Source organism: Coenobita brevimanus, chromosome 25, assembly GCF_032717465.1.
Source record: "Coenobita brevimanus isolate Jiangsu-jjx chromosome 25, ASM3271746v2, whole genome shotgun sequence".
NCBI classification, from domain to species: domain Eukaryota; kingdom Metazoa; phylum Arthropoda; class Malacostraca; order Decapoda; family Coenobitidae; genus Coenobita; species Coenobita brevimanus.
In genome coordinates, this window is record NC_136978.1 from 116,285 (window position 1) to 141,792 (window position 25,508).

The following is a 25,508-nucleotide window of genomic DNA, read 5'->3' on the forward strand; positions in this document are numbered from 1 at the left end:
CAGCAGTGGGGTGAGACTGATAAAAAATCAATCCCTAGTAGCTTTTTGGCGACGGCCATAGTTACACCCCTCAAGGGCAGGAGGCCCTTTGGTGAGCCACGAGGTGTCCCCACCTCTGCCACAGTGAGCCACGAGGGAACACCACCCTCTGCCACATCTTTGGTGAGCCACGAGCCTTATTGGTCAAAAATTGTGTATATTTTTCCCAATAGTACCAAGTACTGTAATTTTTTTCAATTTTTTCTTCAGGTGGTGACAAATGTTCCACTGCTCCAGAACAAGCAATATGGGTTTGGTCTTCACTCTGTGTTTTCCTACACTCAGGCAATGATCTGGCCACTAACACCTGGCAGAGTCATCATTTACAATCTGAAACACAAAAGCATGGATTAATCAGTACTCCAGGAAGATATATTAATAATCATCCATCATCCAATCCTACGTTGCCCCATGAGGAGCATAGAAGCCCGGGGCTAGGCAAGTTGGTCCTGACATTTAAGATGAAAGTGACCAGCCTCACTCATCCCTGAGTGGCATTACATGAGCAATAAACCCCAACCATCCCTTGGATATAAACCTTAATCGGTTAAATCCGATTGGAGCGCCATTAGTACCCACTAAGCCAGCAGCCGCCATGATTTGGTTATATGGTTACCACCCAACATAGTAAATGGTTTCCTGGTGTACAGGAAACCATTTGGCTTGTCACTCAGTGTAGAGTCACCCATAGGCAGAAGGGAAAGAAAAGATTGAAGACAGAAGAGGATGGAAGAAAAGGAGGAGGAGAGGAATGGGCAGACACCCGAGAGCAGCAGTACAAGTGAGTGAATAGTGAGTGCCCCCACCTACCACAGAGTCCAATAATAATATCATCATCAGAAATATAATAATGTCACTATTCCCACTGGCTCTGTAGTTCTCACAACACAGATTCCCACAATAATGCTTGAGTTACGGTCAAATTAGCCACATGGTAACAAGTAGTTGATAGACCGGTGTGTTTAGTGACATGGGTGGAGTAAGGAAGCCTACTGGTAATAGGTTATAAGTGTGCTTACATGGTGTGATCAAACTGAGAATGAATCTTAACTGGGTGGTTGTTCTTGAGGTTCAACTGGACATGAAACTGATACACTACAGGTTTAAGCTGCCCTTCTGCTGCAGTCCACCTTTCTCTTTTGGGGGAATATTGATGGAGCTAAAGAATGTTTGCACAACTTGGCACTAGCTACTCAGATATACAAATGTCACTGCAAGAGGGTATTCCTCTCCAACACCTAATACAGGATGGTGAGAAAGGTACTGGTATATGTCACTATCCCTAACTAAAATTGTACTCCAATCTCTTACTTCGTTTCCCCACTTCACAAACTCACCTGTTCCTTGACCATGCCACACTCAGGATCATAAGTCATGAAGTGGAACCTGAAGGAACCTAGCCAGTGAAACAGCCTTGAAGTCCCGTAACCGCACTTCTCCAAGCCGCCGCCCCACCGATGACACGAACAGGGTGACAGAATGTTCCGGGAAGTAGATCATCTTTGTAAACGGTTCACTGCCTCCTGTTGAAACTGAAGCATATAAATAACTATCATTTTTCCCACCTAAAAAGTAAGAAAACTATCAACAACATGCCCACGGAAAAAGACTTCCGCAGTCATCCATTCATTATACTATCTACCTACCTGTTGCCAAACGCCTAAACCCCATAAAGGGTGGCCACGAACAAATTGCCTCCATGTCGTCCCGTCTCCCGCCATTTTACTGCCTTGCTGCCAGTTCATACCCCACTCTCATATACCTCTCCATCCCTCCATCCCATCCATGGCCCCCCGCTCCCTCCCCCCCCCCTCCACTTCCCTCACATACACTCTCCTCGTCAGTCTCTCCATCCTCTCCACATGGCCAAACCACCTGTGTGTGTTTCTCCTAATGCTTCCTATCACATCCACATCCACAACACAACGCTCCTCCACTTCCTCATTTGTCAGTCTGTCTCTCCATGTGACTCCACATGCTCCTCTCAAATAACTGATTTCCACTGCTCTCACTGTTGACTTGTGTCCCTCCAACAAGGTCAAAGCTTCACTTCCATTCGTTAGAGCTGGTATCACAATACGGTCATGAAGTAACTTTTTCACTTCCATGCTCACTTCCCTGTTTCTTATCACTGCTTTCAAGGAACCAGCAACCTTTCTTCCTTGTTGGACCTTGTCAAGCACTTCACCCTTCAAACTTCCATCCTTACCCAACACACTACCCAAGTACTTAAATGTACTCACATTTTCCATTTCCTCATCATCCAATCTCACTGTACATTCGCTGACTTCACCTCTTTCGAAAACCATAACTTTACTCTTCCCAACGTTCACCTTTAGATTACGTTTCTTACACACTCTCCCAAACTCATTCACCAAGCCTTGCAGCTCCCCTTCGTCTTCACTTAACAGCACAGTATCATCTACAAACAACAGTACAGGGAGTTTCCAAACACTGCCCTCTCTCATTAGGGCCACTCCAACATCCACTGCCCTCCCTTGTATCTCTTTTATAACCCCATCCTTGTACAGATTGAACAACCTTGGAGACATGACACATTCCTGTTTCAACCCATCCTTCAGACAGAAAAACTCACTCAGTTCACTATCCACAAGCACTGCAGCCTTAGCACCCTCATACATACTATTCACAGCATTCAACAACTTCCCATCTACTCCATATATTCTTAATACTTTCCACAATCCTTGTCTATCCACCCTGTCATATGCTTTCTCCAAATCCATGAAGGCCGCATACAACTACTTTCCCTTCTCTAGAAACTTTTCCACTAAAGATATAAGAATGAATAACTGATCTACACAACCTCTTCCCTTCCTAAAGCCTCCCTGTTCTTCTCCAACTAATTCCTCTGTTATTTCCCTAACTCTGTCAATAAGTATCCTACCGTACACTTTTCCTATTACACGTTCGTCGGTCCCCCGAGCCAAACACACCACCCTCTCTCCTAGCTCACCTGGCGGCAGCGTCCCCCACCACTTCCCCCGCACCCGAGGATTCCTGTGCTTGCTACCATTCACCTTCCTTCTCCTCCACCACCACCCCCGACCCATACGTGGCCTCCACTCCACCACCACCTACGCCCGACACTCCAACCCCCTCCCCCCCTCCCATTTCCACACCCACTACGCCCACTCGCGCCACTTCCGCCCACTCCCCACCTCCGTCGTCCCCTCCAACCACCCCCACACCTTCCCCTCTCAATCACATCCCTAAGACCGCCCACACCTCACCACATCGCTCTTCACCACCACAACCACAACCTACGCCCCCACCCCCACTCGCGCCGACCACCACAGTCCACACCCCTCCCCATCGCAACCACCCTCCACACCACCCCCGCACCATCCACCACCAACACGGCCATCACCAACCAACCACTCCCCACCCACTCCTATCCTCACCACCACCCACATACGATCAGGGCGCCTATCCCTCCCGCCCGCCCGCTACACCCAAATTCCTTCTCCACCCTCAACACCCATTCCTAATGTCTCACGCCTCGCCTCCGCACCTCACCACCCACCAGATAATATCCCAGTGGCCCGCCCCACTAAGCCAATTTACCCCAAATGCCCTCATAAAAGCACAGCAGTGTCCTCCCTCTCCAGTCTACAACCCTGCTCCACTCCACACACCCTGCCACCATCACCAAACATGAAAATAACCGCAGTGTTTTGGACCCCCCACCAAGGTCGCAGACTCCTTCGCCACACCCCGGAGCCGTCATCCCTAACCACCTACTACTCCCAGCACCTCCCACCCAACCCACGAACCGCGTCCTGGGAAGACTTCCTCCGCCACCTCACCCCCTCGCACCGCACCGCCAACGCCAAAACGTTCCAGCTCCAGTCACGGGAACGTGACTTTCACCCCCAACATGGTGGTGAAATATCCGCGCACTGGGGTGAGCCCGATACCACCACCCCAGGAGGACAGACAGTAGAGAGGTGACACCTACCTCCCCAGGAGGCGACAGGGGGTCCAACTTACCTGTCCCATTTTCCAGTTGAGAGTGTCATATCTCCCTCGCGCCCCGATGCCCCTCTTCGCCTCAGCAGTCCACCTGGCAGTGTGTAGGAAGAGCACACTACACTCTGGCGGAGGTAATGCTCGCCAGAATCGGGGTGGGACTTGCAGTGGCAAGATCCCAAGCAGACCCTCGGACGCTGAGTCCCCTGGATCAGCCTCCCTGTTTGTAGAGGACTCAATAGGAGCTTCAACGGCTACTGTTCCCCAAGAGCAGCAGGAGAGCAGTCTCCGTCGGCACTGTGGCTCCGGCCGGGTGTATCCATCCGGCGCCTTCTCCCTGTCTCCAACACAAGGGCTGGAGAGCAATCTCCATCGGCGTTGTGGCAATAGCCAGGCATATCCATCAGGCGCCCTCTCCCTGCCCTTGAAACGACAGTTGGAGAGCAGTCTCCATCGATACTGTGGCCATAGCTGGGCGTATCCATCGGGTGCCTTCTCCCCGTTGTCAGGAGCGAGGTCGGAGAGCAGCCTCTGTCTGAGCTGTGGCGATAGCCATGCATATCCACCAGGTGCCTTCTCCCTACCTCCAACACCAAGGCCGGAGTGCAGCCTCTGTCTGAGCTGTAGCAATAGCCAGGCGTATCCATCGGACGCCTCCTCCCTGCCATCAGGTCTGTGACAGCAGGTGGGTCGGCTCCAGGCCATTCTCCCTCTGCCCAGAACCAGACCCTTGAAGAGGATGGCGCCTCCCGCCCAGACCACCAACCCAGTGGCGAAGCGAGGTGCCCCTCTCCCTGCCCTTGGCTTCTGAGGGCAACTCTTGCTCCTTTTCAGGCGAACCTCCAGAAGCCAGGGTGAGAGGGACGTCCCTGAGGGCCAGTGTCTTGTCGGTGCAGCCCCAGGTGTTGCCGGACTCCCCAGGGACGAGAGGCTGCTAGGCACCTCTGATGGCCTCCTCCCAGTGGCGAGACCGCAGCTCCTGGAGACAGCAGGCCTCCCCTGGTGCCTGTCATAGCAGTTGAGCTTCCCCAGGCATAAGCGGCCGCAGTACCTCCCTGATGGCCGCCCCTGAGGGACGTGAACGCTGAGCATCCAGGGAATTGCCCCCTCCATGCCCAACCCCAGCCCCGGGCCTCCCCAGGTCCTCTCCCAGAACCCCTACTATGACGAAGGGCCGGCACCTAGTTGCGTGCCTATTGGTCCTATTTGGCCCCAGTCCCGAGAGCCCGACCTCCTGTCGGGCCACGGCGGTAGGGACCCTCCCCATACACCACCGGCCCATTCTTCCCAGACTCGTGGCAGCCCTATGGAACACCTGTCCCTGTACTACTCACCAGGCGGTCCTCCTTCCACGGTGGGCCGCCGCATGGAACTCCTGCTGTAGCGGGCCCTGTCCTCCCCTCTATCAGAAACTGTAACAGACCCTCCTGCGTGTTTTTCCCATATTCCCAGCCCCTGTGCCCAGTGCAACCCCTCCTGTAACCCCTCCCCGAAGGAATGTGCGACTCTCCCCAGTGTGCCAACTCCCTCTGTGAACTCCGGTGTATCCTATTACTCTCACTGTGATAATACGGAGTGTTCGACATACCCGCACGGGTCAGTTCCAATCCCCTACAGCAACTGATTCCTCCCCAGTGTCACCCCCCTCCAGAACAACAGACATCAGTGTAGCCCGCCATCATGGGTCCTCATTAAAACCTCCCCCCCTTCTCCCAAGCCCCTCGAGAGTAAGCACACCCTAGCCTCGTCAAGTTCCCCCTCCTTGTGACTGCCAGTGTGAGTATTATATATATATATATATATATATATATATATACACACATGGTCACCTATATGTGACACGGCATAGACTAAGCTAGCTAGGGCATCATATATGTGACGCGACCATATTATGTTAGCTAGGTTTTCGTCTATGTGACGCGGACACCTAGGGTTAAGGTTGAGTGCATATATACATATATATTTCCACACCTGTTGTGCTAAATACGCTGAACTCTGTTGTGCATCTTTTTTTTTTTTTTAATGCGAGGAAGAAGGAACCAAAGGCGATGAGCCCGCAATAACAGTTCCCTCCAAGAGAAAAACAAAATACAATAGAGAGCCAAATTCAAGATCCGATCATTTTGAGATGCCTGGACACACTGCATTTGAAAGACTGGAGATCATAGGCAGCAGGAAATACAGACAGAGGGAGACAGTTCCAGAGTTAACCTGTTGCATAAATGAAGGACTGGGAGTAACGGTTAACTCTTGCATTTGAGAGTTGGACATTAAAGGGATGAGAGTTTGCTGCTAGACGGGTGCTATGTATAGCTAGACACCTTAATCCCGTAAGAAGTGGCCACAAACTAATCACCTCCATGTCGCCCTGTCATTTCGCTGCCCTACCCTGAGACAAATATCTTGGTGAAGTTGATAAAAGGTGTATCATAGTGCCAAGGAAAACTATATCTAATTAAATATTGTTTTTATCTGAAAGCTGGTCCACTGCCACAGTTGTCCATTATCCAACAGGTGTTCATGTTTTTCATCTTTCACGCAGCTTCATGGCAGAGACAATGCCAGATCTCAACCCTTGCCATAGCACTTTATCGTGACCAGCATCAATTTTTTGTTAATCCACTGCTGCAACTAATTTAAAGAGTACAGGAATAAAGATAAGTTTCCTTACCTTTGAGTATTCTGCCCTTTCCTCTCTTCCTTCCTTCCTCTTCTGTCTTCCTTTCCTTCATTCTTTCTTCTTTCTTCTGCCTATGGGTGACTTTACACTCCCTATTCTGTCTTTTTCTTTCCTCTTCCTTCTGCCTATGGTGACTCTACACTGAGTGACAAGCCAAACTGTTTCCTGTACACTAGGAAACCATTTACTAAGCTGGGTGGTAACCATACAACCAAATTATGGTGCCTGGTGGTTCCAAGGGGTGGTTGGAGTTTATTCTCACATAATGTCACTCAGGGATGAGTGAAGGTGGTCACTCATCTTAAATGTCAGGACCAACCCGCCTAGCCCCGGGTTCCCATGCTCCTCATGGGACAACATAGGACCGGATGATGATGGATATTTTTCTGGCTAAAAGGGTTATATAATGTCTTAATTACACTCCTCCCTACTAAAGATCCTTTCCAAAAGCATAATGGCTTGCAAATGGAAAAATTTAAGTTGAAAAATGAGCCATGGTGGCATGACTTTGCCATGTGTATATCTGTTTTAATCTCGAAACAATTCCTATGCGTATTGATTTTAAATCTAAAGTTGCCAAGTAATTGCAGAATGAACTGTGAGGTAAAGATATGAATATATGGATGTGTTTGTGAAATACCCGGGCGGCCGGGTGAACCTGACACCTCCACCCCAGGAGGAGAGTACAAGGGGGTGACAGCCACCCCACGAGGGGATGACCATCTACCACCTCACAGTACATTACCTGTATATAGAAAAAATAATGATCCATCAATCTATTCTTCATCCAATCCTTTACTGTCCAATCAGAAGTGTAAAGGCCCATGACTGGACTACACAGCCCAGACAGTTAAAGCATGACAGACCAGTTTCTTGCCCCTAAGTGACTTTGTAAGCAACAGGCCTCAACCATTCCTTGGAAGTAGACTCTTATGGGCCATATCAGTTGGTGCTTTACTCACAAAACCACCAGGTGTTGAAAATACTGCATGAGGACGATAGGGGTAATTTACATCAGTACACAACACAAAGAGATGCACATGATTTCCTTGCATGCATCAGAGAACTGCCTTATACAGGGGACAGCTCCTATATGCGATAGGGGGATACTGTATGGTACATAAATTACAGTACACAAAATAAGATAATGATAAATTCTGATAGTGTACAAGACATGGAAACACACATATACATCATGATTTATTGAGAAGAGTTTTTACTGACTACTCTTATATGAGAATTCTTGGAAGGAACTGTTTGTCAGGCATTAGTGGCTGAAATGTGACATTACCAATAACACTGACATATGCTACCCTCATCCCAGTGCCACATTACTGTGATATCTTGTACAGTATAAATAAATGCTGAGCTTTATAGCTCCAAACAAACAGTGTTCATGAATGCATGACATAATAATAAATTAAAAGACACACTGTAACTGATGGAACACTAGAAAAATCAGTTGTTATACTTCATACACAGACTACTCAAATGACTCTGAAAATCTTAAAAAATTACTTATGATGTACTGTTGAAAGCCTCAACACAAAAATACTATAACTGATTGTATTTCAGTCATAAATGACAGTACTGTAATATTAACTTCAGGTCAGTCTACAATCATCTCTATGAAACATGTAGAGTCAAGGGCAACAGTTCACTTACTATTTAACTGTGCCTACCATACACTTGGGCATGTTTTTCATTTACCTTGATGCACCATATCAAAGATAATCACCTATGGGCATAGGAACATACCAGGCCTCTCCCAGCTTAGGAATATAGGCCAGCAGATGAAGGTGAGAAGTAGAATGGGTGAGACATTTGGCAATCTCTTGTCTCTAACTCTGCCAAGAGCTCTATACTAAATTACTCATGCATATACTATACTGGCACTGTACACTCACAAACCAAAGTTTCTGTCCACCCTATAATACTACTGCTAGCTGGAGTGACATCCAAGCCAAGGTTTCGCACTGATGAAAAACCTGTCTTCTAGCATTAAGGTGGCAGTTTGAAACTTCATTACACTGTAACTACACTGTTACCTATGCAGTCTTGAAATGTTTCTACCTACAGTACCAACAAAATGGGCTAGTGTAATGTGAAACACTGGCTACAATTCACTGTAGTCTGTGAAATGGATAGAGGGTGAGTAGAAACTATAGCTAATAAATGTACTTTCCATTGGTATTACATTTTACTTTTGAGTATACCTGCCACTGGTAGAGTATTCCACTTACTGCTGTGTGTCCCAAGGGTTGTATAGATCAGCCACCTGTCCTTACAAACTACATATCAGACATAAATGTACAAAAATGAGCGTTAATTTCTCTCAACTGCTTTACAAAATTATCTGAAATTTTAATTTTATTTACAGGGCAAGCATTAAAAAATTTGATCTTACAAAGATTAAATAGTTATTTGAGCATTTATACAAAATGCATATCATATAACGTTTTTACATGTTTGCTTGGGAATTCCTCCACAAGACCCAATGACAAACATGGATATATTAAGACGGGTTGATGCAAGCTGAATGAGCTTCAGATTTTTTTTTACAGGCATTTTTTCTGGCTTTCTTGCTTGACCTAGTTCTTAATATTTTAGTCTTGCCATCTTCAGACAATTTTATTAGGTCTGGGAGAGTACCTTGGTAGAGAATGGGAGTGTGGGAGTAAACCTAATTCATCCAGTGTGAAAACCCTCTCAAAAACTGAACAAAATCATCTAGAGATGGCAAGAATAAAGTATATGATGCTGCAAGACTGAAGATGTAAAAATTGTGTGCTACACTTAATGTAACCATGCTGCTACTTTTTGATGGTCATTTATGGAACACCTGTTACTGTTAGATGTGCTCAGCATTCATCCCACATTCCACAGACTAGTTAGCATTTATATGGAGAGTTCAGGCCTGCTTTATCATCACCACTTGCTTTAGAAATTACTGTTAAATACTGTGGGCATGTTCACACTTTCGAGCTCTCAGTTTTAACCCACTGAGCCAGGAGATGTCTTTTCCATCTTATTCTTGCCATCATTTGATGACTTTATTCAGCTGAGGACTTACTATTTGAACATGAGGGGTAAGATATAGCCTTAATGTAGTAGCAGCTGCAACCCTAGGCCCATCTGAATGTGAACTTAGTGGACTGCAAGCTGTAGCTACCCCCTCTCCAGCACCCAACCATCCTCGTTTTGGGGGATTAGGAGGGTACTGAGTGACATTCATATAACTGGGTAGCTCCACCACCCAGTTATATCAGTACCACCACATGAAGACATCCCTCTCCAGCACTTGGCTTTCCTAAGCAGGGTGCCCCGAGGCCACTACCACACCCACTGGTAAGCTGGTGGGCTAGGGGTCCCAGATCCATTGCCTGGACCTGGGACTGTGCAGTGAGTGAGACCTGTGCTGTGTCTGTCCCCCTTTATTAATACTGAAGATGACAAAACAAAATAAGTTTCAAAGCAAGCCTGAGGACAGTAAATCACCCATGGGGATGAGGGTGGGTTCATGGAATGTGGGAAGTTTGAGGGGAAGAGCAGGGGAAGTCGCTGAGGCATTCAGTAGGAGGTGGGTGGATGTGGCGTGTTTACAGGAAGTCCGGTACAGGGGTGGATCAGCCAGATTGTTGGGAAGGACTGTTGCTATAAGTTGTTTTGGCAGGGGGGAACAGACGGATATGGAGGTGTTGGTGTGATGGTTGCGGAGAAATGGGTGGAATATGTTATGAATGTTTTGAGAGTAGGCGATAGGATATTGGTAGTGAAAATTCTGTTGGGAAGAAAGATAGCTGCGATTATATCGGCATATGCTCCACAGGCAGGATTGGATGAATCAGAGAAAGATAGATTTTGGGATGATTTAATACGTGTAGTGGGTGGTATGCAGGATGATGAGATAGTGATTTTGGGAGGGGACTTAAATGGTCATGTAGGTGAAGCAGCACAAGGTTATGAAGGAGTGCATGGGGGATGTGCGTATGGTCTAAGGAATGCAGAAGGGGAAAGGATACTCGAGTTTGGGGAGGCAACGGACATGATTGTGTGCAACACATATTTTAGGAAAAGAGACAGTAGGTTAATTACGTATGAGTCTGGGGGAAATAGCAGTCAGATAGATTATTTTCTGGTTAGGAGGGCTGATAGGAGGTTAGTGAGGGATGTTAAAGTTATAGGAAGTGAGGAGTGTGTGCAGCAGCACAAACTATTGATTTGCGATATGGTGCTTAAAGAACAAGTGATGAAAAAGAGGACTTATGAACCAAGGAGGAAAATATGGAAGCTGAAAAACCAAGTAGTAAGGGATGCCTTCTATAGTGAGTTGAGGAGAGTGGTGGCTGAACAGGGAGCTGTAGACAGAGGCGTTAATGAACAGTACAGAGCCCTCAAGAACAATTTCTTGAGAGTTACTGATGTAACATGCGGCTGGACAAGAGGACCACCAAGACATAAAGTAACTTCGTGGTGGGATGAGGGTGTAGAAGCTGCAATTAAGGAGAAAAGAAGGCTTTTCCGGGAATGGAAGAAGGGTGGTAGCAAAGAGGAATATTTGGCTGCCAAGCGTAGGGCTAGAAGAGAGGTATACAGGGCAAAGTCTGAGTCACAGAGACAATTACTTGATAACCTAAATCATGGGGAAAGGAAAAATATATTTAGGGTGGCAGGTCAGGTGAAGAGGGATAATTGGGATATCATAGGTGAGCAGTGTGTGAAGAATGATGAAGGAAGGGTAGTGGTGAACAGTGAGGATATTAAAGATGCGTGGAGAGAGCATTATAACCGGTTGTTGAATGAGGAGTCTGACTGGGACAGGGAAGGTTTGGAGCCAGCAGATCCAGTGTCTGGCCCTTGGCCTTTGATTGATACTGCTACTGTGAGTGAGGCAATAGGCAGGATGAGGGTGGGGAAGGCAGCAGGTGTATCGGGGTTGACTGCCGAAATGTTGAAGGCCTCAGGCAATATAGGGGTGAGTTTAGTCACTGACCTGATAAATAGGATTATTTATGAGTGTGTTGTCCCAGATGATTGGCTGAAGAGTGTAACTGTAAATATTTATAAAGGGAAGGGTGATGCCCTGGAAAGAGGAAATTATAGAGGTATAAAGCTTTTAGATCAGATAATGAAGGTAATGGAGAGAGTTTTAGAAGGTATGATTAGAGAAAGAGTGAATACTGATGAGATGCAGTTTGGGTTAATGCCAGGTAGGGGGACCACTGATGCCATATTCATTGTTCGACAGCTTCAGGAAAAATATATTGGTAGGAGAAGGGATCTTTATTTTGTTTTTGTTGATTTGGAAAAGGCCTTTGACAGAGTCCCTAGAGAGGTGGTGAAGTGGGCAATGAGAAAGCTTGGCTTGGAGGAGTGGCTGGTTAGGGTGGTTATGGCCATGTATGTGGGTGCTCACACCCAGGTAAGAGTTAATGGAGATTTGAGTGATGAGTTTTCCGTGAATGTTGGTGTGCATCAGGGGTCAGTCTTGAGTCCCATGTTGTTTATCATGGTACTTGAAGCCCTTTCACATGACTTTAGAAACGGACTCCCGTGGGAGTTGTTGTATGCTGATGATTTGGTGCTGATTGCAGAGAATGAAAGGGAGGTGGAGGAAAGGTTTAGGAAGTGGAGAGATGGTATGGGGCAAAAAGGTTTAAGGGTAAATGCAGATAAAACAAAAGTGATGATATCTAGAGTTGGTGGCGGTACTGTCAAAGACGATGGAGAGTGGCCATGTGCAGTTTGCCACAAGGGCGTGGGAAGTAATTCCATCTTGTGCGGTGTGTGTGATAAATGGGTGCATAAGAGATGTAGTGGTATCAGAGGTAGACTGCAAGATAATGCTGATTTTATGTGTACGGCGTGCCGGGGTGAGCAGGTGGAGATTGTCAGACGTGAAAGGATTGAACTTGCTGGTGAAACTCTTGAGTGTGTGGAATAGTTTTGTTATTTGGGAGACATGTTGTTTGCTGGAGGTGGGGCTGGAGCTAGCTCTGTGGCTAGGGTGAGAAGTGGTTGGAAGAAGTTCAGGAAGCGCTTGCCTCTCCTGACATTGAGAGGGCTCTCCCTACGTGGTAAGGGGTCTTTGTATGCAGCATGTGTTAGGAGTGTAATGCTGTATGGCAGTGAGACCTGGGCAGTGAAGGAGGAAGATATTCGCCGGCTCAGACGTACAGAAATGACAATGATTAGGTGGATGTGCAGTGCATCCCTGCATCCAAGGCATGGAGGGGCTGGGTTTACAATGGAAGAGTTGAGAGGTAGGATGGGACTGGAGCGTATTGGTGTTGTGATGAGGAGAGGTAGATTGAGGTGGTTTGGACATGTGGAGAGGATGGGGGATGATAATTGGGTGAGGAAGGTGAAAAGTGTTAATATTGGGGGTGGGGTTATGAGGGGTAGACCGAGAAAGACATGGGACGAGGTCATTAAGTGTGACCTTAGGGTTAAGGGACTGAACAGGGAGGCTGCAATGGATCGTGCAGCGTGGAGAGCCACCATTAGGTGACCAAGGCTGACACATGCAAGCATGTTGGAGCCTTTAAAAACGAAAAACGAAAAAAAACGAAAAACGAATGAAATCAGTCTGGTAGCACAAAAATCAAACAAAGAATTATTTCATCTGGTTTCACAGGATTATAAAGAGATTGTAAGCCACATACAGCACTTGTCACAGACCACCAAATATCATCATCATCATATCATCATCATCATCATCATCATCATCACCTAATCCTGTGTTGCCCCATGAAGAGCCCAACAGCCCGGGGCTAGGCAAGTTTGTCCAGACATTTAATATGACAGTGACCAGCTTCACACGTCCCTGGGTGGCATTACATGGGCAATAAACCCCAACCACCTTTTGGATATAAACCTACATAGGCTCAATCTGGTTGGTGCACCTTAATTACCCACTAAACCACCAGGTGCCATAATTTAGCTATATGGTTACCACCCAATACAGTAAATGGTTTCATGGTGTTCAGGAAACCATTTGGCTTCACTCAGTGTTGTGTCACCGTAGACAGAAGGAAGAGGAAAGAATGAAGAAGTGGAAGGAAGGAAAGAAAGAAGGAAGAGAGGAAAGGGGAGTCTCCCGAGGACAGCACTACATTGAGTGAATGGATGGTAAGTGCCCCCACCTACCACTATAGCATTATCAATACTTAAAAAATATCATATTCCACACATCTAAATATTGCTTCATTACAAAATGCCAAGATAATTAAATAAAAAAGGATGATGTAACCACTCCATACATTATACAATAGAAAACAATATCACTGTGCAGATCTATAGCAGCCATTACAAAGTCATCAGCCTCAAATAACTTTGATTGAGCCTGTGTCAGGTTATTTCCAAGGGGTGGTTGGGGTTTATTGCTCACATAATGCCACTCAGGGATGAGTGAGACTGGTCACTCTCATCTTAAATGTCAGGATCAACTTGCCTAGCCCCAGGTTCCTATGCTCCTCATGGAGCAATGTAGGATTAGATGATGGATGGATGGATGGATGATAGATCATTAACTACCTCACTCTGATGATGCACTTTCCATTTTATCCTTGCTACCTCCAGATGACTATATTCCATTAAGGAGAGACTTTTTGAATGGTAGGAGGTCAGATAAGGCCTTAAATTTTCAGTTCAATATAAGGGATCTTTCCTTGGACAAGAATAAAATCATCTGGATTTAGGAACAGTAACCTATAAGAAAGCATCACCGTATAGATGTGGTTAACTCTGTTTTCGCACTGAACCTGGGGACATCTTCAATGCAAGACACTTTTCCAAAATTCACTAAAACTGTCCGGTAAAAGCAAGTGAGGTGTGGGGGAGAGGAGAAGAGGAAGATCAAAGGTGAGATGGAGGGAAGGAGTAGAGAGATAATGAGAGAGGGGATGTGTGAGTTGGAGGAAAGGCAGCCAAATGGCAGACAACAGGTCGATGTGGAGACGATTTTTTTGTGACCCACCCTTTACAGGATGAGGGCATCTGACAATGGACAGATGGACTGATGCAGGAATATACCAAAAAGAACATCATCCAGGTTCAGTAGGATAAAACACTGAAATACAAGTAACAATAAGGAATGCATACCACTGAATCACAATTTAGACAGCCTCAGCTTTAGAATGGTAAAATTTCAGTAAGTCTCAGTTTCCACTTTGTCACAATCAGATGTTTTATGCATAATAATTTGACATAAAACTAAAACTAATTGCAAGCATAATGATGCTATGAAACAACTGGATGAAATGGCTGTTGATGATTATGGATACTATGCATGAATGGAAATAAGAACAACATTCATGAAGATCTAAAAGTACAGTATGAAATTTTACAATGTTCAATTACAACTATGACATTTTTGTGCAACCATGATGCTGTGTATTAACATATTTTACAGTGTGACTTTCTGTATGTCCTCATTTAATTTTCAATTAAACATACATCATCAAGCTGGAAGTTTCCTACAATACTACATAATCAGCTTGGAACTGTCCTGTTACTACTCTCTGCCTTTTTCAAAAAAGTTCTATAACAATACAGGGAGGTCCCGAAGATACGAGCAGTTAGGTTCCATTTGGCATATTCGCATAATGAATTCTTGTATAACGAAACAAATAACTAATGGTAAAATATTGGTTGGGTTCAAGGACCCCATCAAAGGCAAGTTTTCAAGCTAAAATATATGATACCAAATGCAACAAACATATTTTAATTAACTGTAAAGAATGCAACCTGAAAGAGCACATAGTATGCAAATAACATGACTGCACATTAATTAAACATATAAAACATGCAAAACACTCATCTATAGGTGGTAATGTTGTGTTGGAGGTAGGAAGTTGGCTGTCACCAGCTGAGCAGCCGTGCCAGATTCCCAAACCCATATTATTGTACCCAGCACGTTAAATTTATCACACTCATAAACAAAGGCATTTCTTCACATAAATCGGTAATTACTGTGGAATTAGTATATTTATATGTGGAGTGATTAATTAATGTTATTGAATTTGTTTAACTGTTAAGTACCTACCAGATTATAATACTGGTTATCGTAAGAGTTACTAAATCCTACTGTTGTACTAGTCTTACAGTAGACTTCTTAATTTTGCAATCCCCAATTTATTTTTCAGATCATGAAATTATGAAAGTTATCACATTATCGCAAGCATGCTATTGCATATTGCAAAGTATGCCAAAATATCGCACCGCGATAATTATTGCACGTCTGGCAACGTTGCAGCTGAGCAGTCCCGCTATTTCTATCCGAGGTTGAGAGAAAACGGTGGTGACTGCGTTTGCTGGGACGACTGAGTTAGAATCCTCCCACCTCGCCCCAGACTGAATGTCGTATAATTAGACTTTCAAGATTGTGTAATGAAATAGTCCCTAATTTACCGAGGTCATATCACTGGCTTCTCGTATATCAAGTGGTCGTATAACAGGACCTATCTGTATAACCTTTCCTGTCCACATTCAGTTTCTTACACACACATACTGCAGCTGTAATAATGGAGGGAAGCTAACATAAATCTAGTACACACTAAATTAGTCACAGTGATACAAATTATATACACAATAATGATACTAAACAAAGAGAAATATGGAAGGGGCCTATCAGTATTTGGGAGAGCTTTCATTACAAAAATTCTTAAAAGTACTCTTAATTATAAATGCAAACCTGGTCTGCATACATCAGGGATATTCAAATGAGAACAAAAGGAGAGATCTGTAGGAGATGGTTCGGAGACTTTAGAGATTTGCACACCCGACGCATTAGGTCTTTGCTGTAAGCTGGTTTTAGTTTTTTTATTATCCTTTTTAATATTAACCATGGTGCAGGATGGATGCCTTCATGTAGTGACACCAGTATGAATGGCCCTCAACTCCTTATCTCCCAAAAGGTGGATGCAAGTTTACAGGAGAAGGGCAACATCAACCTGCAGTCCATTGGGATCATGGTCAGATAAGCCTGGGTGTTACAAAAACAAAATAGCTATGAAAGCTGGCAGTCTACTAATGCTTTTTTTTTTTTTTTGACTTACCATCTCAAGATAGATTTAGTCACCTTAGGAGAGACTTTCAAACTTCAAGGGTTGACGCTGGTCCTCATTATTCACTGTAGTATGAAAGTTTTTTTTTTTTTATCCAAAGCTAAATAAAATCATCTGAAGAAAGAATAAAATATAAAACATCACTGCATCAAAGTGGTTAGTTCCAAAGTAAATGTGAGAAAAATAGTCCAATACAGTTTCCTTGCTACCTACAAGCTGATCTGCCAGTTTGTACCAATTTACAAAATTAGGACTGTCTGTACAATTCACTCTGGAAACTGTCAGTTACTGTACCATGTTATTGTTATGGCCCCAGGCTCACCAAGATGTGAACCCAATAGACTGCTAACTTTCATTTCCTGCAATCAACAACAAATCATCAGCATACAACATCTCCCACGGGAGTCCATTTCTGAAGTCATGTGAGAGGGCTTCAAGTACCATGATAAACAACAAGGGGCCCAAGACTCCAAATGTACACCAATATTCACGGACAACTCATCACTCAAATCTCCATTCACCCTAACCTGGGTGTGAGCACCCACATACGTAGCCATAACCACCCAAACCAGCCACTCCTCGATCCCAAGCTTTCTCATTGCCCACATCAACAACTCTCTAGGGACTCTGTCAAAAGCCTTCTCCAAATCAACAAAAACAAAGTACATACTTGTACACATTTGTATATTACAAATTTTTCTGTGAGAACCTTGGTCCAAAATACAGGGTGGTCCATGTACTCTACAAACCATTTCTTGTGTGCTGTCAGGACAGTACATTCAGAGGTATAAGTGTTGACCCTGCATCATTTGCCACTTTCCATTCCCTTTGTCATGGTTTACACTGTCTGCTTTTTTTTTTTCCCCATAAAATGCATGGTTTATTATCATTTTAATGAAGCAGCAAAATGTATTCAGTATTCACAAAAGCAGACTCAGCCATATCAATAACACACAATCCTGAAGAGTGCAGTATACAAATCACCCCATATTATCTCATAGTATAGATATGATTCGCCAAATAAATCACATAATAATGATAAATACAGTATTATTATCTGCCAGGAAGCTCCTAGTAATATATTCACTAGATTCTAATAGTTCCCTACAAGCATTCACTTTACATTTGCAACTCAACAAAATGGAGAATGAAACATGCAGCCAGTCTTGTTTATATGCAACCATTTCTGGCATTTTTCTCCTACAGTATAACCAGGTGGCTCCACTGCTGGTTCCTTGAAAGCAATGATAAGAAACAGGGAAGTGAGCATGGAAATGAAAAAGTTACTACATGACAGTATTGTGATACTAACTCTAACATATGGAAGTGAAGCTTGGATGTTGTTGGAGGGACACAAGTCAAGAGTGAGAACAGTGAAAATGAGTTATTTAAGAGGAGCCTGTGGAGTCACATGGAGAGACAGGCTGACAAATGAGGATATAAAGAAGCATTGTGGTGTGGATGTGGATGTGATAGGAAGCGTTAGAAGAAACACATAGCGATGGTCTGGCCATGTGGAGAGGATGGAGAGTGAGAGACTGATGAGGAGAGTGTATGTGAGTGACGTGGAGGGTGAGAGCGGGAGGGGAAGGTCAAGGATGAGATGGAGGGATGGAGTGGAGAGGTATATGAGAGGGGGGGTGTGAGTTGGGAGCGGGGCAGTGAAATGCCAGGGGACAGGGTGATGTGGAGGCGATTTGTTTGTGGTCACCCCATACGGGATTAAGGCGTCTGGCAATAGATAGACAGAGAGATACTGTAGGCTCCAATGCCTGTTATACAAACATCCCTCAGATTCCTCTGTTCCCTGAAAAGAATATAGTGGAGTATAAAAGGGCAAATTCTGCTGCAATCTACCTGGTTCACATTCAGATGCACCTAAGGCCACAACAGCAACATAACCAACATTTGTTTTGACATTCTTTTATTATTCCCCTGTATCCAAATGACATACTTTTGTATTTTATTCCTTCTACAGACATAAGATTTTAGTAAAGTTAAGGAAGGCCCATCATATCGAAGGGGCTTACTAATATTATATCTAACCACTCCAGTTTGAAAATGTATCTTCCGCTGTAGCCACATTTCCCTCTCATGGTAGTACCTCCCAGGGTCAATAGCTGCCACCCACCCACCTTACTAATCATGGAGTTTAATTTCCAGTTTCTTCTACTCTAAGGTACTAAATATATGGGGGAAAGCTGTGATATCTTGCAACATATCCTTGACTTACGATGAGGACTGCCTGTACATTTCATTCGCTGGAGAACCATGAGGGCACAAGATATAGAGTAGTGCACTTATCCCCAACTGACAAAGGTCCCTAAACACTATCAACTCAACTGATGGCCATGTGTAGTTACATGGAAGGGTCGATTTAACTAGTTACCAATGAGACTCATTTCTACCTCATACCTAAGGCTCATCCAACTGCAACTAAGTATTCAAGCTGTGGGAGTGGGAGTGACCCAGTTCCATCAAGTAAAAACAGACTGACTACAGAGAGGCAGTAGTGGTGGAAGGATGGTGCGAAACAGTTAACCTTAGCAATTAAACTGATTGGCTGTGATGGCTGACAGATCTTTCATAAGTCCTTCCAAGTTGGCCATTTCCTGAGATAGTTCTTCAGTAGAGCAGCCATGGTGAAGAAGGGCCTCATTTGCCTCCTGGAAAAAAAAAAAAAAAAAAAAAAAAGGATAATTATGGTACGTGGTATGGTATAAGTGATAATGAAATTTATGGGTGTTATGGAATATATGGGAGAGCCATAGGTGTGAGCTGTGGAATAATTGTGTGACAAAAGCAGCATACACTGAAAAGGTATGGATATACAGTATACAAAGACTGCACACAACGTGCTAAAGAAAGTACTGAATGGGTAAGAGAGATTGTGGGTAGTGTTGACAAAGGCAGGTTTTTTTTTTTTTTTTTTTTTTTTTTTAGAACAAAGCAGAGGAAGGAAAAACAAAATGAATTTTAAAAATAATCTAAACACCACATTACTGGTGTCCTCCATTCATGAGAAATCTGTAACAGCTGGACTTGAACAGCTGAATGCTGAAGTTTGGGGGAAACACCTTTGGGGAAGTGACTTCCAAAGAGATGCTTTTCACACAATATAAGATTTCTGATAGGCAGAAGTTCTGCAATATGGCTGTGTGACATTCAAGTCATGAGCACTACCAGATGCCCATGTAGCAAAGGGGACAACATGGAGACGTGGCACAATGGATGCAACTTCATCTGAGCATTTGCCAAAAAAGTATCTGTAAAATATACACAGAGGCAACATTCATTCTTACCTGTAAGGGAGGTAATTTATTTGTAATAGCATGGTTATTAATACAGGTAGACCCCGAGATATGATACCCCTAGATGCCATACCTAGGGACAGCAATGGGGGTAGAAATAGCACCCTACCCGCCAAATGATGACAAAACCCTGATATTATGACGGGTTTATTTATTTTTTTAAAACAGATTTTGATAATATTTTAGACTTAAATTTTGTGTTTAGGTTGATTTATAAACTGTTTTTAGACTTAAGTTAATGTATTTTAGTCACAGGTCAGGTGAACATTGTCATTTTGGGGTACAGTTTACTAAGCCTGATTTTATCCAGACATATTTTTTATTACTTTCAGAGTTTATTTTTGGTTTTAGGCGAGTTATAAACTGCTTTTAGGCTTAGTTTAGCTTGTTTTAATGCTATTTGGGAGTTTAGGTTAGCTAGAAATTTGTTTTTGGACTCATTTGGGTGGGTTTAGGACTTGGTTGGGGAGGAAACCCAAGGCTCAATAATGAAGCTCTGTACTTTACATGTCAAATCTACCCTGAGCTACAATACCATGCCTAGCAATGGGTTTTTATTTAACAAACTGCATCACTAAACTGGGGTATGCCTGTAATTCTAACAGCTTTGTTCTGAATTTTGTCTAGTTGTTTTAGTGCAGCCTCTCAACATCTATTCCACAAAGATGAGCAATATTCCAGCTGAGAGCACACATGACTCATAAAATACAGCAAACTGCTCATCAGTGAAGAAGCTATGAACTCTGTAAAATAATCTAAGTCTCTCTGAGATGGTTTTAGGAAGTGATCTGACATGACAGGTCCAGCTGAAGGAACTGTTGAGTGAAACACCAAGAATGTCAATGCTTTTGGAGATAGGAATATCAGTAGCCTTGAAGGTAATATAGGAATCTGGCAATATCTGTCTATTGGTAAACTGCATATCCTGTATTTGGTTTTACTATCATTAAATAAGACAAAGTTATATTGTCCCCACTCAGCGATCCCAGGTAAGTCTTGATTTATGGAGATGGCTGTACTGAGTTATGAGTTACAGATACAGCATTAAACTTTGTGAATGGGTGTTTAAGTGTGTTAAGGAATAAAAGAGTGGAGTGGTGTATTGGTGGGTGAGCAAGATGAAGAAGATGATGTCACAGGGAGAGACAGAGAGGCATGTGAGGGATTAACTGGCCTGGAAGTATTTCTGTCATGACCAGCCTCTGTTTGGGGGGTTCCCATGAAGAAGCATGATGATTATCTGTAAACTGTAAATTGACGATGACAATGACAATGATGATGATGATAACTGCACTGAAGCAGCCAATGTATACAAAACGTACACACATTAAAGCCATAAAAGTGTGGTGTCTGGATGACTGGTCATTTCGCTTGTCATGATGTTGATAGTTCTCCCACTTTTGCATTATGTCTCCACTGTTTCTTGCTTATACCTCTACCTGTGGTGCTGGAGAATGCCAACATATGGGGACATCGATACCACTGGGCAGCAAAACTGCCTGGCTATAGAAATATCCCTAAACTATCTCCTTACCTCCTGAAAAGTGGAGTGTAGGAGAAAGGCATTTCAAGCCAGCAGTTTACCGAGTTTACACTTTTAAACGAGCCTGGGGTGACAGCAACAACAACCTCACACTAAGGCGGCATCACATTGGGGCAAAAGTGGCTAACATGCGAGCAGCTTTTGTGAAGTGAAACAACTAACAAAGTCAAGTTGCCATCGCACTCGTGTGTTTATGTGAGCCAAAACAGCTAGCAGTGTCATCTGCCTTGTGGCCACCCCGTTTGGGATACATGGCATCTGGCAATGAATGATGAATATATCTATATATATATAGATAGATAGATAGATAGATAGATAGATAGATATATACAGGGTGTCCTGGGGGGAAAGTCACCTATTCACAGAAATGAAAGATCAAGTCATTGTAAGTCAGAAATATTCTATGGTGAAATTCTCTTAACGCCTTGGTTTAGAAGTTACAAGATTTTAAATATGAACGCGCTCGGAGTTGGCCAGAGGGCGGGAGGGAGGGAGGGAGGGCTGCAATGGTCGGTGTTGCCATCTTGAGGGTGTTACTTTTTATTCTCTCTTGGGTATTTAATTTCTCCAGGATGTTGATGTGATTACACATCAAGATTTTCGTAAATAAAGATAAAATGAAATTCAAGAATGCGGGGTATCGTTGTAGCAATTAATAACTAAAACATAACGAACTCCATATGGCAACAGCGATCAGCTGGACGTTGCGGAGGAGTGTGTAGCCACTTGCCATTGATGTTTGACGTTTTGTGTGTGTGTGTGTGTGTGTGTGTGTGTGTGTGTGTGTGACTACTCGTATCTAGGTGACATATTTTTTAGTTCATTCTTGCTACAACCAGTTATCTTATTCAACTTAAGACAAGTGTCTGTTACTGAAAGGAATTAATAAAGCTATATCTACCACACTTCTGTCCTAAGCTGAATACACTAATCAGGATATAACAAAAAAAAAAAAAAAATGTTCTTAGATGGAATAAGTTAACACCACTCCAGCCAGCAAGAGTTGCATTCTCAATGGTTAAAGGGGCTCTAAACACTTTTTCCTTCCCAATTTAACTGTATATTCATCCATCCATCCATCATCCAATCCCATATTGCCCCATGAGGACCATAGAAGCCCAGGGTTAGGCAAGTTGGTTCGGACACTTAAGATGATGGTGGTCAGCCTCTCTTGCGCCAACGCAAGATCATGCAAGCAGAGTGAGAGAAGAGTTCTGGACAAATGTGGAAGTGTGCCTGGAAAAGTTTGGAAAGAATGAGAGTGTTTTTGATTGGTGATATGAATGGTAAAGTAGTGAATGTGAAGGTGGATGGAATAGTTGGTGAGTAGGGTGTGCCTGCAGAGATAGATGAGAATGGCAGTGCTCTAGTGGACATTTGTGCCAGGAGGGGGTTGGTGATAGCCAATACCCTCTTCAGGCACAAAATGATCCACAGGCATACATGGTGAGTGATGAGAAGGGAGGGTGGTGAACTGAATGAAAGGAAGGCAATGATTGATTATGTGTGTGTGGATGAAAGGATGTGAAGATGTGTAATGGATGCAAGAGCTTATAGAGGTAGGGGTAGTGAACTTTCTGACCACCACTTGGTGGTGGCCAGAATCAAGATCCAAATAAAATGGAGAAACAGAAAAAGGGAAGGATGGGAGGAAGAAGTAGTTGCAAGGAGAGTGAAAAAGTTACAAAAGAATGAGAAAAAGGCACAATATAAGAGAGAAGTGGAGGAACGATTGGGTAAATATGAATTGGAGCAGATGAGGGACGTGGAAGGTGTGTGCAAGATATTCACAAAAGAAATATGTGCAGCATGTGATGTGGTGTGTGGGGTGAAGAGAAGATGGAAGGGGGTGCAAGGAACAGCATGGTGGAATGAAGAGGTAAGACAGGCTGTGGCACAAAAGAAGAAGTCATATAATGAATGGATGAGAAATAGGAGTGTGGCAGAAGTTGAGAGGTGGAAGAGAGAGTAATATGTAGAAAAAAAGAGAGAGGTGAAAAGATTAGTAAGAGAGAGTAAGAAGACAGAGGATGAGGAATTTGGAAGGAATTTGAGTGTAAAGCGGAGGGACTGTAGGAAAATGTTCTGGAAGGAGGTGAAGAGAGTAAGACAGGGTGGCAGTGAAATTAGTAGGGGAGTGATAAATAAAAATGGTGTGATAGATAAAAATGGTAAATTACTAGTGGAGAAGGGAGAAAAAGTGAGCAGATGGAGAGAACACTTTAAGAAATTGTTGAACATACAGGATGGAAGTAATGCGGGTATAAGTGGCTGGGGAATGGCTGGGAGAAGGAGGGAGATGAGAAGACAGGAAGAAATCAGTAGGACAGAAGTTGTGGATGCAATGAAGAAACTCAAACTGGGGAGAGCCCCAGGAATTGATGAAGTGTGTGGTGAAATGCTGAAGCATGAGGGAGAGATAGTAGTAGAATGGATGTGGAAGATGTGCAGACTGGCCTGGGAGGAAGGTAGAGTCCCAGGAGATTGGAAGTCAGGTATAATTATTCTCTTGTACAACGGAAAAGGGGAAAAAGAAGTGTGTGGTAATCATAGGGGCATTTGTCTTCTTAGTGTAATATGAAAAGTGTATGGTAGGATACTTATTGAAAGAGTTAGGGAAAGAGCAGAGGAATTAGTTGGAGAAGAACAGGGAGACTTTAGGAAGGGAAGAGGTTGTGTAGATCAGCTATTCATTCTTAGATCTTTAGTAGAAAAGTTTCTAGAGAAGGGAAAGAAATTGTATGTGGCCTTCATAGATTTAAAGAAAGCATATGACAGGGTGGATAGACAAGGATTGTAAAAAGTATTAAGAATATATGGAGTAGATGGAAAGTTGTTGAATTCTGTGAAGAGTATGTATGATGGTGCTAAGGCTGCTGTGTGTGTGGATGGTGAACTGAGTGAATTTTTCTCTTTGAAGGTCAGGTTGAAACAGGGATGTGTCATGTCTCCAAGGTTGTCCAATCTGTACATGGATGGGGTAATAAAAGAGGTACAAGGTAGGGCAGTGGATGTTGGAGTGGCCCTGGTGAGAGATGGTAGCGTTTGGAAACTCCCTGTACTGTTGTTTGCAGATGATACTGTGTTGTTAAGTGAAGACGAAGGGGAGTTGTAAGGCTTGGTGGATGAGTTTGGGAAAGTGTGTAAGAAACATAATCTAAAGGTGAATGTAGGGAAGAGTAAAGAGATGGTCTTTGAGAGAGACGAAGTCAGTGAACGGACAGCGAGGTTGGATGGTGAGGAAATGGAAAATGTGAGTACGTTTAAGTACTTGGGTAGTGTGATGAGTAAGGATGGAAGTTTGGAGGGTGAAGTGCTTGAAAGGGTACAACAAGGAAGAAAGGTTGCTGGTTCCTTGAAAGCAGTGATAAGAAACAGGAAAGCGGGCATGGAAGTGAAAATTTACTACATGACAGTATTGTGATACCAACTCTAACGTATGGATGTGAAGCTTGGACATTGTTGGAAGGACACAAGTCAAAAGTGAGACAAGTGGATATGAGTTATTTAAAAGGAGACTGTGGAGTCACATGGAGAGACAGGCTGACAAATGAGGATATAAAGAACGTGTTGTGGTGTGGATGTGGATGTGATAGGAACACACTGAGGTGGTTTAGCCATGTGGAGAGGATGGAGGGTGAAAGACTGAGGAGGAGAGTGTATGTGAGTGAGGTGGAGGGGGGGGGAGAGGGAGGGGGAGGCCAAGGATGAGATGGAGGGATGGAGTGGAGAGGTATATGAGAGAGGGGGGTGTGATTTGGGAGCAGGGCAGTGAAATGGCGGGGGACAGGGCAACGTGGAGGCGATTTATTTGAGGCCATCCCATACGGGATTAATGCATCTGGCAGTACATAGATAGATAGACAGACCCCTTGGAT

General features: G+C 43.9%; 1 protein-coding gene across 1 annotated transcript in view; it reads right to left on the reverse strand.

Moving 5' to 3' along the window:
- Positions 1-19,215: 19,215 nt before the first annotated feature.
- The window catches only part of fra (neogenin protein frazzled), a 518,157-nt gene continuing 511,864 nt past the window's right edge, over positions 19,216-25,508 (reverse strand). The window contains exon 29 of the mRNA XM_080267716.1: positions 19,216-19,442. Within this exon, the coding sequence (XP_080123842.1) occupies positions 19,320-19,442 (123 nt within the window). The 3' untranslated portion in view covers positions 19,216-19,319. The remainder of the gene's footprint in view (positions 19,443-25,508) is intronic.